Raw genomic sequence first — 16,917 nt, 5'->3', positions numbered from 1 at the left:
GGGATTTACGGCTGATCCCATTGACTGGGAGCTGAACCTTCAATAAAAATCCTCAAGAGCCCGTGGGGCCGTGAGACGCACCTATCTACCCCCCCATCAGCCCTCCTCCTCCTCCTCCTCCTCCTCCCTGCACAGATTAACCATGCAAATACACACAGGTGGGAGGGTGATATCAACACATTTATGCACGTATATGCTGATATGCTGGTCTGTGCACAAGCCAGGCTGATTGTGTTTTATCCGATGGAGGAGATAGAGGGAAATTGCAACGCTGCTTATCCAAAGGAGAAATTATCTAAAGCTTTAGCTTGAAAATGAGAGAGGTGTGTTGTGTGTGTGTGTGTGTGTGTGTGTGTGTGTGTGTGTGGAGTCTATGTTCTCTGGAGGATATCCACTTATGTGCAAACTCATGAGAGGAGTAATATCATTAGAAAACAGCATATGAACCCTCGAAGAAACTCCTCGGGAATGGCCGTGTGCTCAGGCAGTGAGGAGAAAGGTGCGCACTGTATTAAGTGCTAAAAACAACCTTATGGCTGCATTAGTCCCGTTAGGTCCACAGATATCATTACACAGAGGGGAGCACGGCACAGGAACCGTCTCAGGCTCTTAATGGCAATAATGATTCTTGCTCAAGTTCAAACGCGCCAGATGGAAATGCAGTTTCAGCACGGGCTCTCATCTTAGGTCGTGTAATTAGAAGTGTTTTCATCGTCAGGTGTTATGAGATTATACTCTGGACCACACACACACGCGTTTTCTCATTTTTTCCTTTGTCAGGCTTGCTGTCTCTCTCTAGTGGTGGCGTGTGAGAATTATGAACAGGAGGACGAAACGCATACCTTCACAACAAGTATTTGGTGAACTGTGAGTGTTTGATGTCGACCTGCGAAAGGGACAAGAAGATCACCCTGAAAACAGTCTGTGTGTAATTTAAAGACGCCAATATCGCGCCTGTCGCCACCTGCAAGAGACGAATGCGAGAGTTGAAATTCAGCTTTCGAAAAGGACTTCGAAGGACTTTCCTCTACGATTACAATGCTTTGCGCTTCTGTTTGGTAGATTAACAAGTTTCCGGGCGTTCATTATAAATGTGTTATCAGGATCAGGATTCTGAGCGCAAAGTTTTACTTTCTCTTTTCCTTCAGGCTCGAAAATTTACAACAAACTCTGCAGTCAACTGACTTTGATTCCTGTAGCTAGGGAAAGGCAGAACGTATTCACCGACACCAGCACCGAACTGGAAGAAGAACTTAATTTACTCATGTTGTTTTCACTTTTTGTCAGGGGAACGGTACCGGAAAAAGGTCTTTCTGCTCCATGAATTTCTAAAAAGTACAATTTATGTGTGTCCTTTACTTTTAATCATTTGTTGCCGTTAGCTTTCACACAAACTCGATACCACGAATTGGCTTAATTTTAAATCTAAATGCATATACATAACAGTCTAAAAAGGCTCAGTGATGAACTGGTGCATATTTCCAAATAAAAAAAATGCTTATTTTGTGGGACGTTAGAGATTTTTTCTTTAAAACTAGGTGACAGTTTCCCCCCTAAACATTTCTAATAACCTCAGGCCGTTTTATGTCAGTCTGTCTGACGCATCTGCGAACGCATTCGCTCTGCCATGTTTTCTCAGATTCTCCAGGATGTTTCCCAGCATAAAAAAACAATATAAACACGTCCTCAGCGGAAAATCATCAACATTACTTCTGATCAACATCCATTCAGATGATCCAGCAGATAAGTGAAGGCTTTCTCCACAGCTTGGCATTTCATCAGCGGCTCAGCATCAGCAGCATCAGCAGCAATCGGTGGCTCCAGGGCCTCCAGCTGGGGCTGGCCGCTGCCTCCGCCTGCCCACCAGCACCGACGCGCTGGGGGAAGTGGTGGGCAGAGGCCACAGGATTGCCCTGGGGTGCCTCACTTATGCACCAGCAAAGAAAGCTCTCAGCTATAAATGCTTGCTTCCCTCAGCAATTTCGGTTTGACAAAAGCGAGGTCCGGAGCAGCGGTGTGAGTGATGAGGATGAAAGCATCAGACAACTGATAATTCAACACTTTTCTACTAGAACCTGATTATAAAAGCTGGTAAAAATATTAAAAAATAATAAATAAATAAAAAAGCACAAGAGCAAGACAACTTAGATTTTTAAGTTTATCGTTATTGGCATTAACAGTGTATGGGAATCTACAACTTTTAAGATCTGCATACATTATAATACATCTGCTGACAGCTGGAGTCTGTACACATGAAGATACATTTTTGAGGACTTGCTTTGTGGTTATGTGACAACCAGCAGTAGAGGGGAAACCCATCCAGACACCAAATGTAAAAAAAAAAATGTAACTACAGGGTGAAACTTTAGGAGATTAACTCTGTGCAAAATGGACAAATTAAGAAGAAACGTTAATACTGCTGTTCATTGCTTTTCTTGCACTATGACGACCACATTAAATGCACAAATAATTATTGCTTTTCCAGAGGACAGCCACCAGGTTATTCTGCACCATTCCTCAGTTTGATCTCAATGAAGTGTGACGTCTCGCACCATCAAAAGAAAAGAATAAAAGATGCCCGGTCAGCAGTGAACGTAATAACTATTAATGACACTCACACATGTCACAGTAGTTAAGTCCGGTGTGAATCGCGAGCTAAAGAATCAGGAAAAACCCTCTCGAGGAGCGTTTGACCTCAAAGCTGTGACATAAAAATGCAGATCCGTAATATTAAAACAAAAAAAAAAATCCACTCACATGTAAGGTCAGAGATTTTTAGGGAGTCAGGCACCATTTACAAAATGTACATAACCTCTACTGCTCGTACGACAGCTTTTTGAGAGTCCTCTTGTTTGTGTGAGCGTGCACCAACATGATCTTTGCTTTAAGGACACTGCTGGCTAAAACTGAAAAGAAGGTGCAACCACAACACTGTAAAAATGGAATATCATGTAACACTGGGAAGCGTTTGCAAAGCGGGCAGCTAACAGGTTCGTCTTCATCATGCTATCGATACAGAAGACCGTGCGTAACGCTGACGTGGGATAAGCAGAGGTAGCCTAGAATCTGTGCAATAAACACAACGAGCCGTCAGTCCATTCGCAGCCTCCGCAGAGCTCACTTTCGGAAATTTCCTGCAGTATCATATCATCGGAGGAGTCCTAATTTTTAACACAAACAACAGAGCTCGTTGAGGGGTTGTGTATTAATCAGCCAACTGGCCAATTAGTTGCAAAAACGCGATGCAGCCCAACGCACGTGAAGCCCTGAACGAGCCGCGGCCTCTTGCTGGTGTCTATTTACTATTTCTACAGAAGTGACGTCCCCTCAGTGGGCTGAGATCTGGGGGAGGCCAGCTGCTGCTAGGAAAGCACAAACATCAAGCATGCTCGGAGCGCTCGACTCATTTGAATGAATGATGAATAAATAATAATAACAGTGAAATGTCAAAAAAGAAAAGAGAAAAAAAAAGGCACACACAATAATCACGGTTATGGGCATCGGGCGAGATTGGCACGACAGCGTAATAGGGCGCTAAAAAAAAATTTGAAGAGGGAAGAAAAGAATCGGCATAACTAGGAAATTAAACAATGTAATATGTATATAATAAAAGGGCAACGACTGGGGAATAGACACCAGGAATTAAAGCAAACCAAATATCACACACAAAACGACCTCCCAATTTTAAATGTCCGCCAAATCGCCCTCCGTAGGATTAAATACGCCTGCCAATCAGTCAGCGCAGTGAGACGCGTTTCCAGAAAGCTATTAGATTTAAAGTCCTCTGGCTATATGTTTTGAAGTACAGCTAGTATATAGTTGTGCACATACAGCCAGCAGTGGTATTCGAAGCCCGGTATTTACACAAGTTATTGCGGGTTCCACATGGTAGTCCAGCACTTGTTGCAGACATGTGGCCGGTACTCCTCCGTGTGCTTCGGAGAAGGGGAGTCTAGACTAAGTGTGGGGCTGTGAGGCAGGGCATCGTCCGGGGACTAGGCTGAGAGATGCTAAGGCTGCAGCTGGATGTTACCTTCGACACAAACAGGGAGCTAAGACAGGCGGGCAGGAAGTTGTCACCAGTAGAAGGAGCGCGTCAGGAAGTTGGCCGCCGTGCTGAGCCAGCCCATGCCGTCCGTGATGGATCCCACGCGTGTGACCGCCTTGTCCTGCTCCTGGGACGGACTCTCCTCCTCGGGCAGATAGTCTGGGATGTCTGTGTTCTCTTCTACTTCCACCGCTGCGTCTTCCTGGAATGGCACCACCCGCTGCAACAAGCAAACAAAAACATCCTGTGATGTTTTATTCGAATGGATAAAACTGTGCAAAAAGCGTCTCAGTGGTTTGACAACACAGCAAAATAAGCTCGAGTCAAAATCAAGACTGAGTCAGGTCTGACCCCTGCTGGCCACATAATGTATCGCCATTAACTAAAACCTTTGTCTCTTTTCCAGATTTAGGTTTCCAAATTATTTTATTCTTTATGAGGCAGAGCTTCAAAAAAAGGTTTTAAAAATCAGATTTGTAAATATGGAGCCGTTGTATAATTTATCTGGTAAAAGGTGCGAGTAGGACTGGTCGTGTCTACCGGCTACAGGCCGAGGCAGAGATGTGACCAGCTAATCATGTCAATGTGAATAAGTCTCAGCCACAGGCCGGGGGGGCCACACTTCCTGTACACAGATACACAAAACACACGCTGACCTATCAACTGACTTCTTCTTCTTCTTCTTCTGCAGGGGGTATATTAGCTTTATTTGCAGCAGCTTAAGGTAAACAATGTCAGACGATCCAGCTGTCCTTACCTCCCCTCCGTCCTCCGTCTTCACCACCTGCTGAGCCGTCATTACTTTGGTGGAGTTAATAGCTGTTCCCAACGCCTGGGAGAAGAGAAACAACTTGTTTTAATTTGGTAAGCATTAGGCCAACCTTCGTCTTGAGCATGAATGGACTATATTGGGACAATTGAACGTTAACGCTATTTAAAGTGGTTAATCTGGACGAGAAGGAGCACGATCACAGAATTATAATTTTTACCACTGGTGATAAGTGCGGAACATTTCTGATTTTACATGCCTGTTTTAAATAATAAACCTAAAATTATTTTGTTCTCAAAGCTTATACAATAAATAAAGGATATTTTCTCAATTTTAATGCAGCCGAAAGCAGAATCAGACTTATACTTCTGAGTGGTTTTCTCTTTCTCCAGGCAGCTTCTTACCTCAGCTTTAAGGTCAGAACGGATCCTGACAACACATCTCTTAACAGCCATCTGGAAGGTGAAACTGATGACCCCTCGAATCTTTAGCAGGGCCTCTTCACACAGGCTCCTCCGAGTCTGACAACGGGAAGGAACCAGGAGACAGATATGAACAGATGTGTGAAGCTCCAAGGTTGTTAAAGACATAAGAAATGAAAACAGCTTAAAGGAAAACTCACAGCCTCAGCTTCGATTAAATGTTTGCACAAGATTTATATTATAAAATATTCAAAAAGCTGTTGAGAAATGTAGTTTATATCCACGGTTTCCAGCTGTTACAGAGACGTGTGGTTGCGCTACAGTGGGAGGATGCGGCCCACCAGAGGTCATCTGTCTGCTGTAATGTAATCTGGCTAAATGTAAGCTTCCTGCAGAGCAGCATTCAGATTCAATCTCAGCGTCCTGCTGTTCAATGGCTGACATTTACAACCTGACCCCTCCGCCTTCCTATCAGGTGCCAGATAGACCCCTCTAAGATGCTTTGGCAACACTGTGGTTATGACAGCAGCAAACACACTGAACTGAAAAGAGATTTTTTTTTTCTTTTTTTTTAACGCGTGTCTGGACGTGACAGATGCGTGCCAATAGGAGGTGTCAGATCTTAGAAGCGCCCCGCGAACACTTACGGAGTCATCCAGACCATCGATGTGCAACACGACAGTTTTGGCCCTCTTGTTGTTGGAGCCCAGGAAGAAGTGGGCTTTGCGCCGGCAGGAGGCAGCGGCTGCCTCGGCCTGTTCGGCCTCTTCTTTACCGGCCGACTGCAAAATCTCGTAGATCTCGGACGCTAGCAGTTTGGTCTCCCCAGGTGACGTGCTCCTTCGGGCGAGAGAACGAGAACGTAAACAACGGACGAGAAAACAGTAATGACATTAAAAAAAAAAAAAATCTAATTAAATAATTTATGTTCAGAATTGTGTGGTCAGTGCCTCCCAACAGGAAACAATTTAATCATCCATTATAAATCTGTTTGATCACATGTAATGACACTAAAATGCAGATTACGTTACGATTGACGTCATGAACAGTTGAATCTTGTGCACTAATACATCTCCCAGATATTTTTGTTGAAATCATGATACTTGTGTGAGAGAAGCTGCCATTCTGCAAACTCCGATGGATCAGACTAGTCCGACACTCGCTTCATCCTCTCCCACCTCTGCATCTATTTAAACATTATTCGTATCCGAAGGCAATGCTCTCGTCGACTGTGCAACATTCAAACTCCAGTTAATTACGCCTATTCTGCACTTCAGTCAGATTTAAGCCATTTTTACAAAGAAAAAAAAACAGCTGAGCAAAAATATTTGAGTGCGCAGCAGCTTTTCTTGAAACCATGTGAGGTCAGTTGCTGTTGTAGTGCCACAATTGATATTTTATGAGGGATCCTGGGTTTACCACCGCAGGCTGTACAGCTTTATATGTCAACAAGTCATCACTCCTTTTATATTAACTGCAAATGACATTGGCTGCCCGGCATAGCTGCCCTCTGGGAGCCTGGTGATCCCCAGCACTGTAAAACACATTCCTACTGCAGCTAATTTATTCATCTACTTAACACTTTATACATAGAAAAAAAAAAAAAAAAAAGAGGCAACGTCTTCTCAAACTTCAGATCTTAATGAGCTGAAGGATTAAAATTTCACACCTGTTTTGTGCAGCTATGCTAGACCCTCCCCCTCAGCCATGACTTCCCACTCTGTCCAGCGATGATCGACCTCTACCCAAAGTCAGATTGAGTGGAGAGCAGAGAAACTTGCTGCAGTTTTCCGCAGGGCTCCTATTGATGCCGACCCCGACTATGTGAAGCGACTGGCTTTTCTAACGGAGCTTCACCGCGGGGTGGACGCTCTTACTTTTGGTAAAACAAGCTATTGTGGAAGCGTTGTGACACCTCCTCATACGAGACCTCCTTACAGTATGACGTGGGAGATCAAACGTGTGCATCTTCGTTTTTAAAAATAACCAAATTACGTGCAGCAGTTGCATAAAAGTCTACAAAGGACAAACAACAGAATATCAAATACACTGTGTGCAAAATACTCCTCTAATCACACAGTGAAGCATGAGTGAAAATGCACTTCAGTAATAAAGGGTATGCACGCGTCACAGCCAGCGAAGTCTCCGCTGCTACGGCCACTGAGCTTCAAAAAAAGTGACAGATGAACATGGATATTAGCTGCATTAGTTTGAATCATAGGTTTTAATAGTGTCTAAATTGCAGAATTAATTAAAACAAATGTGAATATTTGTGATCCCTCCTCGTCATCCTTTTAACGCTACGTTATTTCTCAGCAAAGTTCTTATCGTTAGCATCTTTTATTTAGCTACATTTATCACAATGAAACGACCTAAAACTAACTGAAACTAATCCACTTTTCCAAATCCATACTAGTTCATCGTCGAGCCCAATTGTCCTAAATTTGATCGAATAATGCACATTTATCCCGGTATTTACTGCTACATTTCACCATGTTTTTGCCACTCAAGGCGGCACGGCCCCAGGTGGCAGTGGCGTCGATGCGTACCCTCTACAACAGAATGAGAATCAGCAATGACAAGATCCATTAAAGTCCAGGATATGCGCAAACAGCATTTTAGGTCATTACGACTTAATTCTAATTCAACTTTGATCGCATTCATTCTGACACGGAAGGACGACGTCCAGCCTGGAAATTTTGCTGACTGTGCCGATGTTGTCCATGCAAAACAAAAGAAATCCCACGTTAAGATTTTACATAAAGGAAGTGCGTTGTGAGCGCGTGTGTGAGTGATGTGGTTGTAACAGGGACTTGCTTCTGCATGACATTCTGCAAACTCAGCATCATGCCCAGCTCGCCCTTCATCTTTTCCCGGTTGGCTCGACATTCTGCCAGGTAGCGCACGGCCTGCAAGGACAAGGGCAACTGTTATCTATCCAGGGCTAAAAGCTGACAGACGCTTTGTGGAAAAAATAAATAAACGAGAGAGTCCCTTTAAAATGGGCGCACATGTGCAATGGTTAAATATTACATAACCAGTATAAATGTACTGAGGTTGCAGTCAAGACCGATTATATAAGAGCACTTAAATGTGTGCTCACAATACATGTCATGTACTATGCAGTACTTTAGGGTGGCGGTGGAGGAAGCAGGGAGAGGGAGCTATAGACAAACTCTATTGTGTTAACACTACAACAGACAGTAGATGTCACCATTGTACAGTGTCTTTAAATATGAAGCTTTTTTTAATGCCACCACGTGTCGGCTTGTGACTGCGTGGGACATGGTGGCGGAAAAAATGACCTTTAAGCCGCCACTGAAACATGCCTCGACACTGCTGGACACCGGGAAGGACAGATAACATGAGTGGAAAAAAAAAATAACAGCAGAAGGAACAGCAAAGTCATCTGATTACTCGAGACAAGTTTAATCTGAACTAAAAAAGTTACTTAAATGTTGAAAACACAATGTACGTGTCAGTGGATCAGACTACAGGAGTTTTGAAATGGAAACTGATTTTAAAATTAGCCTTTATCATGGAGAAACTTCTATCTTAAACATTCTGCTTTAGCTATTGTTTACATTGCTTAGCTGAATTAGGGAGAACTGATTGCACTGCTCATGTGATTCCACGTTGAAGTAGGTGTGAACAAAACCAGAGACTGTGACACAACAACTTGCTTCAACCTCGTAACATTTTTACAGCGAGAAAAGAACAAGGTTGTCGTTGAAAAAATCTATCTCTAATCTACTCGTCACCAAGAACTGGAGGTGACATTTGAAAAGCCAGTTTTAATATTTGCCAACAGTAGTATGCTAACTAACCTTAGCCTCAAGGGCTAAAATGTTGTCATTGCTTGACAACGCTGTCAGCTTGTCCCCTCTTCTTGTAGACTTGCCTCATTGTCTACTGTTGTGTACTGAGATAATCATCACTATGTTAAATATGCAGCATTGTTTGCACTGACTGAGAAAAGGCTAGAAGGGCTTCGGGAGGTTTAGGAGCATAAATCCTCACATTGAAAGATAATCTGGGTCAATCTGAGCCTACGCTGGTCTGTAGGTTTGCAGGGGCCAATCAAGTGGTTTCAAAGCTACTGTCGTCTGAGTCCAGCTGTACATGAATAGACTCTTACTAGAAGGCACAGATAAAATGCGAATAAATGGAACATTGCTTACCAATAGTGCAGAGTAGACGACCTGTGGGTTGGGGTGGTCCAAGAAAAGGATGAGACCTGGCAGACAGCCCTGGTCTTCTACTATGGCTCTTCGGTTCAAGGGGTCTGCGGCGAGGTCACGCAGCTGGTTCACCACAGTCAGCGCATCCAACTCCGCACTCATGGTGCCTCTTGTCTCGATGCCACACACATCAACCCAACTCCTTAGCTGGACTGAAAAGCAAAAGCAAATTTCCCAGTTTGGGATGAATAAAGCATCTATCTATCTATCTATCTATCTATCTAGAGCTGTGGACATTGTTAAGTTATCAATTATCACAAGAAACTGTCTACACAAACATCCTAAACCCTTTATGGATCAAGGAACCATGTATTGTCACTACAACACACATTTCAAATTGTGTCTCTGTGTCTCTCAGTGAGGTTTAGAAGCATGTAGCACTGATTTATTAGGCACCATGAATGTTGGCTAATGTGATAATGTGTATGTTGACAAGTGCCTTATGTTCTAATGGTCTAAATACAGACATTTACCAGTTATGACTGTATATGGCAAATTCATTAACCTTGATTTTTCTCCATGACAATATAAAAAAACTTCACGAAAGTAAATAAGTCTTACAATACCACCCTACAATACCACTTTAGGGTTAAAATTTAATTATAATAAAGATGTAAAGGCAACAAGTTTATTTTATCTGATAAGCAGAAACGTGTGAATATTTGACCCTTTGGCTTCACAAATAGTGTAAACATTCATTACAAAATTGCATGTAAATCAACTTTGAATTCATCATTACACCACTGAAGATATAAATATAAAAGTCTCTCTATTTGTACTTTTTTTTTTAAACCAATCTGAACTATTAGGTCTTGTTATGTTATTTTTATTCATACCGGCATAAAACTGCAGTTGTTACAAGGACCAAATAGCTTAGCATGTTATGATAGGAACATTTTTTTTTTTAAATATGGCGTTTAATCCCACAATTACTTGTTAAAACAGTGAGGTAGTTTTGTTAAGATAAAACACAGATGTTTGTTTTTGCCAGAGGCACTTTCCACGACCCCCACACTCACCTCAAATCACGCCCTGTGCCACAGAGACGATTCAGGAGCTAAGCTAAGCTAAGCTAAGCTAAGCTAAGACAGCGTTACTTGACACTTATACGTTTTGTCAGTTTTAATGAAAGGCACGACACGACTCCAGCTGACATCAGCTACAACACATAAAAAGGGCTTAACCACGAGCGACAATGTCCCGACAGTATCTTAAAAACGCAATGGCAAATTAGCGAAATAATGTCCCTAGGCCTGCACGTCTTTCTTTACTGTGCCTCTTTAGCTAATAGCAGCTGTGCTCTGTGTTTGGGTTTTGTGCTACAACCAATGGGTACACCTGTTTTATGACCGAGGACTTCCCTGTTTTCATTTCCACTACGATCCCGGAATAACAAGGCGACACATCACCACCGGGAAATGTAGGGGGATATAACGAACATACACTAACTTCCTGATATGTGATTGGCTGTTGTATTTTGATTGACAGCTAGATTGACAAATCATCGCTCGGCCGTCATGTCATACTCGATGCTAATTGGTTAGTTTACTTGTCAATCAAAAACAATAACCAATGGTAGTGAGTCATATTGGAGCCGTATTCCCTGTAATCCCTGTAATCTGATTGGCTCTTCCCACAGAAACCGCCCCCTGCTGCATATGTCCGGTAGGTGGAAAAGGTGGAAAACTTTGGGATTATTTCGCTACACTGCGCCAGTCCGGTGAGTTCTTTTCAAAGTCATACACACAACGCCGATTGTCAAATATAAAAACATCGCATACATTTTAAGTGCTTGCCGCCTGTTATGTGTCACAGCGAAAAAAAAATCGGAAAGTTTAAGACGTGCCGTAATAAGTTTAGTTAGCCGCGTTAGCATCAGCTAGCACGTTAGCAGAAAGTCAAAATAACACGTTTAACCTCGTCTAATTTGGCACATTAGCTTGAGCCAAGCGGGATACAAGCTAACATTTAGATTTGTGTCCTTATTTAATGACTGAATTCTTCGCTAAAAAAGTTAATAATAATAATAATAATAATAATAATAATAATAATAATAATAATAAAACAGCTGATTCGTATAAATTATAGCAAGAATTGTGGTTGAATAATGTTGTAAAATAAAAAAAAGTGTGCTGCAAAATAAAACACAAACTGCAATAACTATTAATTACAATAATATTATGTCACTTTGCTTATTTTTGAGTAAACAAGTTGGCATGATATTAGGTTTTGAGTATTAAGGACACCTTATATACATTTACTTAACGTGATTGATGTTTATTTGACATTTTTACCACCTGACTGGCCTTGTTGGAAGATATATATAGATAAATATCAGAGATAATTATCAAATATTGAGCAGCAATAATGGAGAGAGAACTGATGCGCATTTGTGGACTGTTTACTGTAGGAGAGCATGCATGTTGTTGAGTTTCCTATTTGAATTCAACCTGAATTTCTTGTTTTGTGTTTCTTCTAGATGACCTTTGAGTGATGATGTTGGGGCATGCGTCCGCGTGGCCATGTGAAACACATCGACAGCAATGAGCAAAGAGTATCCACGGATTGAAATGGACCTGGTATGTGACAGTGCACGGAAATGTCAATCACTGTCTATTTTTATTGTCCTGATATTCCTTCAGTCTGATTGGGATTGTTCTAACTAGAGATTAAAGTTTAGCCGTTTACTTGGGGAAAGGTGAACTTGAGAGGAACTCACATTTTCAGCGGAGATGACCGCATCGATTCCCGCTGCGTTCGGACTGTTTTGGTATCTCCGCGGTTTCTGTCCTTCCCAGAAACTTGTCAGGCACCTGATGTTTACACCCCTGTGTGCTGAGAAAACGTGCACAGAAAGAATGTATTTTATCCAACCACAGAGAAACCATCAGATTAAGTGTTTGCATGGTTATTAGAAGGACAAGATTGTGATTAAACTGCATTTAAACTGTAACTTGACAGACGTTTTTTTGGATTTTCTTGGATTATTTTGAAGGCTTTTGGGTCAGCAAAGCCCTATGGATCCTCGAGAAGTATTGTGAGGAGAATAGCTGCTAGTCTTCCCATTAAACCCTGCCCCAGGGTCCAATTTCAGGTGAGTTTTACGTAATTTAATGGAAAGTAGAATGTCATATTTTTGGATTTTAAGATAATGAGACACACTCCCTCTTGTCATTTCGAGATCTTTTTCCTCATCTGTGTTTCTGCCAGCCTTTTGTTTACCTCTTCTTGTCTGACTGTTTACATTTGTGAACCATAAACAGAGAGGATGAAGTCATTACAGCTTAAATGCTTATTTACAAAAAACACTCACCGTGTGTTTTTATTAGAGCGACTTCCGTTCACCTGCATGTCACTTTTAAATGCTGGCTTGCTTTTCTTTACTTTTCTGTCCCTTTCAACACAGCGCTTTCTCTTCTTTTCTTCTGTCTCCAGTCGCTCTCCCTAGCTGTGAGGAATGCAGCAAGTCTGCTTTAGGTCAGTTTGTTCAGCGACCTTCAACCACCTTCAGCTGATTAAAGACCTACTGAACCTTTCATTAGCATAACATAGACCCCTACATGCCTTTTTCCTCTAACTATCCTGATTTTTGCTTAATACCTTCTACTTTATTAGTTGTTGAAATGCAGTGCTGGTGAGTGCTTTTTTTCCTTGCATGTGTTTCCCAAACATCTTCTCTAATTGCGTTTTTCTCCACCCTCTCTGGTAGCTTTATCCGTACAGAGAGGAATGTGGTGTCCTGATTAACTCCAGGAGGCAGAACGCCCTGGTGGCCTCTCTGGCAGATGTCGCTTGGATCGACAGGGATGAGGAAGAGGAAGATGACGATAACTACTCTGGCGCAGCCAGGTGAGAGCAGAGTTATGATATGTAGGAATATAGCTTCCAGAGCAAAGTCAGGTTCAAGAACTGATGTGTTTTTTCTTAATTAATGTCCGTCTGTGATAACTGTCCTCATTGAATCAGGTCAGGGATACCACCAGGACTCATGTTTCGAGTCCAGCAGCCTCACCCTCAGAGAAAACCACTAACCCGGCGGAGGTCATTACCCAGCCTGCATCAGGGAGCTCAGGACCCGCAGGGGCCGACAGCGGCGAACGATGAGGCCATTCAGAAGATCAGCGCACTGGAGACTGAACTTGCAAAACTTAGAGCTCAGATAGCACAAATTGTTCTGGCTCAGGAGAAGAATGCACAGCCAGGTACCAGTCTTAACAGAGCACGTCTTCATCTATTTCATCAATATGTGGATTCACTGTAATACTGCATTGTGTCCTCTAGAGGGCAGCACAATTTCACACATTGCAGGCTTTATAAGGTTGTCCCTTTCTTTTGTTTGACGCCAGCTGCCACCACAGGGGCACCTCCTCCTCCTCCTCCGCCCTGTGGCAACCAGCCACCTCCACCCCCTCCACCACCTCCTCCTCCACTACCACCACCCCCAGGCATACAGCGTTCATTTTCAGTTATCGATTTGATAAGAGAGCGCAAAGGGAAGAAGACAGACTGCCCGACCGTTTTGGATGCCAGGCCAGCAGAAATTCCCAACATGCTGGACGTCCTGAAGGACATGACCAAAGTCAAGTTACGATCGGTGAAAAGGTAGACGCCTCGCTTTAGAGTTAAAGCACATTCCCGTGACGTTCCCCACCACTGATCCCCGTTTAAGTGACATCATCAGCCCAAAGTCTGTTAAAATGTATTTGTCACAGTCTTGTTTTATCAGAATCGTGAATGCTCTGTTGAATGTGTTTTTTTTTTTTTTCATAGTCGTCCGGTGGAAGATGATACCAAAGCGAAGTCCATGGAGCCGACCGACGCTGCAGCTCTCATCGCCGAAGCCCTGAAGCGCAAGTTCGCCCATCGTTATCGACGCAACAGCGAACACGATGACAAGGAAGATTTCAAGCTTCCTGTTCCGGAAGTGAAACCTCAAAGCGAAACCCCACTGGTGAGAGATCTCTCTCGTGTTATTTATTAAGTGAGTCTCGTCGACGTGGTTTTGCGGTTCGTAATACACCGTCTTTTGTCTCGTCTCCCCACAGTTCGGGCAACACATGTTGAAAGCAACCGGAAAAAGAAAGTTGCTGTGAACACGTGAATCTGAGCTGGAGGAGGCCCAGATGTTCTGCACACCCGCTGAAGTGCTTTATTGACCTTTTAATGTCAGCTGTTCCTGCAGGAAGGACAGACAAGGGATTTAGCTTGAATTAAACCGGCTGCCCCCAAAGTACCAGTCATCTCATAGTGTTGCTTCTGGTGATCATGCACCATCTGTTTTTTGCACTTTTTATAAGTTCTGTATCAGCTCTCAGTTTCACAAGCATTGATTTTGTTTAACTGAACGTCTCTTCTTTCCGTTTTAAGAGTCACGCTTTCTAAAAAAAAAGTCTCGCAGCACTACGGCATTATTTAATGTTATCAGTTCATTTATTTAATCAGTGTTTAGGGTTTTTGTTGTTGCACACGGCCTACTTGATCAGCTTTGTGTTCACATTTTTTGCGAGCGATAAAGCTGAAGGGATCTTCTATCACAGAAGAAAGGAGCACTTTCCAACATGTGGAATATTGTGCGTATACATCTGTAACTTGTGGACTAATTTATGATTAGGTTCTATCTATTTATGTTGTGGTTTAAGGTATAATTTTGTTTTTAACTGTTAATTGTGTCCTAGATTTGTCTGTTATTAATTCCAGGTGTTCAGAGTTGTTCATCTGCTGAGCCTCTGTGAGTTGTCCCAGTCTATAAATTGCCGTTAGCAGCCAAAGATATTCCACTAATGTCTTTTAAGCATGTCACTGCCAAAATCCCAATTAAAATGATGCCTAAATATTGAGAAAAGTGTAAATCCATATTTCTAGTAAATCAATGGTACATGTGCAGTGTTGTGTTCCTTAATCAGTACCTACCTCTGTCGATAGAGTTGCCTTTTGTCACCAAACGTCATGTACATAGATGGGTCTGATTTGACCTCACATTTAAACAGAATTAATGGGTCCTAAGGTACCCACAGTCATCAGTGTCCCAAAGCTATTTAACGCTGTCATGTTCATTATCATGTTGTGACGTGAGTAATTGATTTCACTACGTTTTCCATTCCTGATCACTATTTATGTCGTAGTCGTTGCTGCTTCAGGTCGACTCCGGTGCCTTTTTATAAAGGGAAGTGGACTGAGTGTGTCAGTAGCGGCTGTGATTTCAATTTTAGTTTTGTCTGTAAAAATAAATTGTCTAATCCCTTAATAAAAGTTTCTATCCTGATTTGCCCCAGTGTGTCTCTGTAATTCCAATAAAAAAAAATAAAAAAAAAGAGATCATTTATCAATTGCACACTGTTGCTGTTTATGTGCACATGTGCAGTTGCTGCTTTCAGTCAATTTTGTTACCTTTTAAAACGGAAGACGGACTTGGTGTCAGTGGTAAAATATTTTCATTTCGAAAATCTGTGGCTGACAACTTTCACTCGTACATTTGAATATTCTTTCGGTTGTGGGAATATTGGACAAATGAAATCCAAGTATTGAACCGAGTAGTTTACAATGACTGTATCATGAAAACAATAAGGAGTTAGACCTGGTTTCAGTTAAATGATATCTTAATACTTAACTTTGAATGAGTCCAAGCCGTTAAATTAAAGACGTTTTACTTTTTCAAACCCACTCGAGTGTCTGAACCTGAATTTTTTATGCGGTTTTTTTGCATGATTTTTCCATTTTCCTTCATTGTTCCCTTTCCAGTGCACCATTGGGTTGAGGGACACCAGTACCACTCCAGCCATTTTTCTTTTCTTAATATCTAGTTCAGCCAAGAACAAAGAAATCTGGACTAACAATAGCCAGGTTTACATGGAGACTTTTTTCTCATTCCGACTGGAGGTTTAAGGTCAACTGTTTTCATGCGAGGTGAGTTATTCCGATTTCATAGTTACATGTACAACTACTTTCAATCGGAACAGCCGCTTTTCAGACGTGACATGCGCAGAACAATGAAAACATCAGGTGACCGATCAAAGATGGCGGCCTCTCGTCTAATTAGAGTTAGTTGTTATCGTGTGTGTGTGTGTCAATGGTTGCTATTGTTCCTACAGTTTCATTATTAAAGAAACAGCTTGATTCGGAAAGTGTATGGAGCCATATCTACTTTTACTATTGTGTTAGTCTTATGGTTGCCAGCGGTTCCGGATTTTTTCCACGCTGCAGTCTATTCCGGCTTAAATTAATTTTTTGATAGATCTTTTTAAACTGCTATATGTTTCTATATGTCTGCCGTCTAAACGTGCAATAATGTCTAGTCCTTTCAGAGTTATTATTAAAAACAAGCTCACCGCGGCATCGCAGACCAGTTGAAGAAACGTCACTCGAACGTCACTACGCATTTGCGTCACGACAGAGCATGCGCAGACAGAACGGAGCCTAACTTCATTCCGATTCACTTAC

At 42.2% G+C, this 16,917-nt stretch overlaps 2 protein-coding genes across 2 annotated transcripts; one reads left to right on the top strand and one right to left on the bottom strand.

Moving 5' to 3' along the window:
• Positions 1-2,144: 2,144 nt before the first annotated feature.
• Positions 2,145-10,876, bottom strand: armc1 (armadillo repeat containing 1). Its single transcript, XM_047568570.1, has 7 exons — positions 10,500-10,876; positions 9,421-9,632; positions 8,057-8,148; positions 5,887-6,079; positions 5,222-5,338; positions 4,806-4,880; positions 2,145-4,268 (listed from the first exon to the last, which is right to left on the bottom strand). Exons 2-7 carry the CDS (start codon positions 9,580-9,582, stop codon positions 4,077-4,079), a joined length of 831 nt encoding a protein of 276 aa, XP_047424526.1. The 5' UTR covers positions 9,583-9,632; positions 10,500-10,876; the 3' UTR covers positions 2,145-4,076.
• A 210-nt stretch (positions 10,877-11,086) lies between these two features.
• Positions 11,087-15,742, top strand: mtfr1 (mitochondrial fission regulator 1). Its single transcript, XM_047568569.1, has 8 exons — positions 11,087-11,200; positions 11,960-12,059; positions 12,476-12,574; positions 13,190-13,329; positions 13,447-13,682; positions 13,827-14,082; positions 14,251-14,431; positions 14,526-15,742. Exons 2-8 carry the CDS (start codon positions 12,024-12,026, stop codon positions 14,571-14,573), a joined length of 996 nt encoding a protein of 331 aa, XP_047424525.1. The 5' UTR covers positions 11,087-11,200; positions 11,960-12,023; the 3' UTR covers positions 14,574-15,742.
• Positions 15,743-16,917: the final 1,175 nt, after the last annotated feature.

This window comes from Mugil cephalus, chromosome 18 (genome assembly GCF_022458985.1).
Source record: "Mugil cephalus isolate CIBA_MC_2020 chromosome 18, CIBA_Mcephalus_1.1, whole genome shotgun sequence".
Taxonomy (NCBI): Eukaryota; Metazoa; Chordata; class Actinopteri; order Mugiliformes; family Mugilidae; genus Mugil; species Mugil cephalus.
Note: the sequence above shows the minus strand (reverse complement) of the source record. Positions and strands in the feature narration are given on the sequence as shown.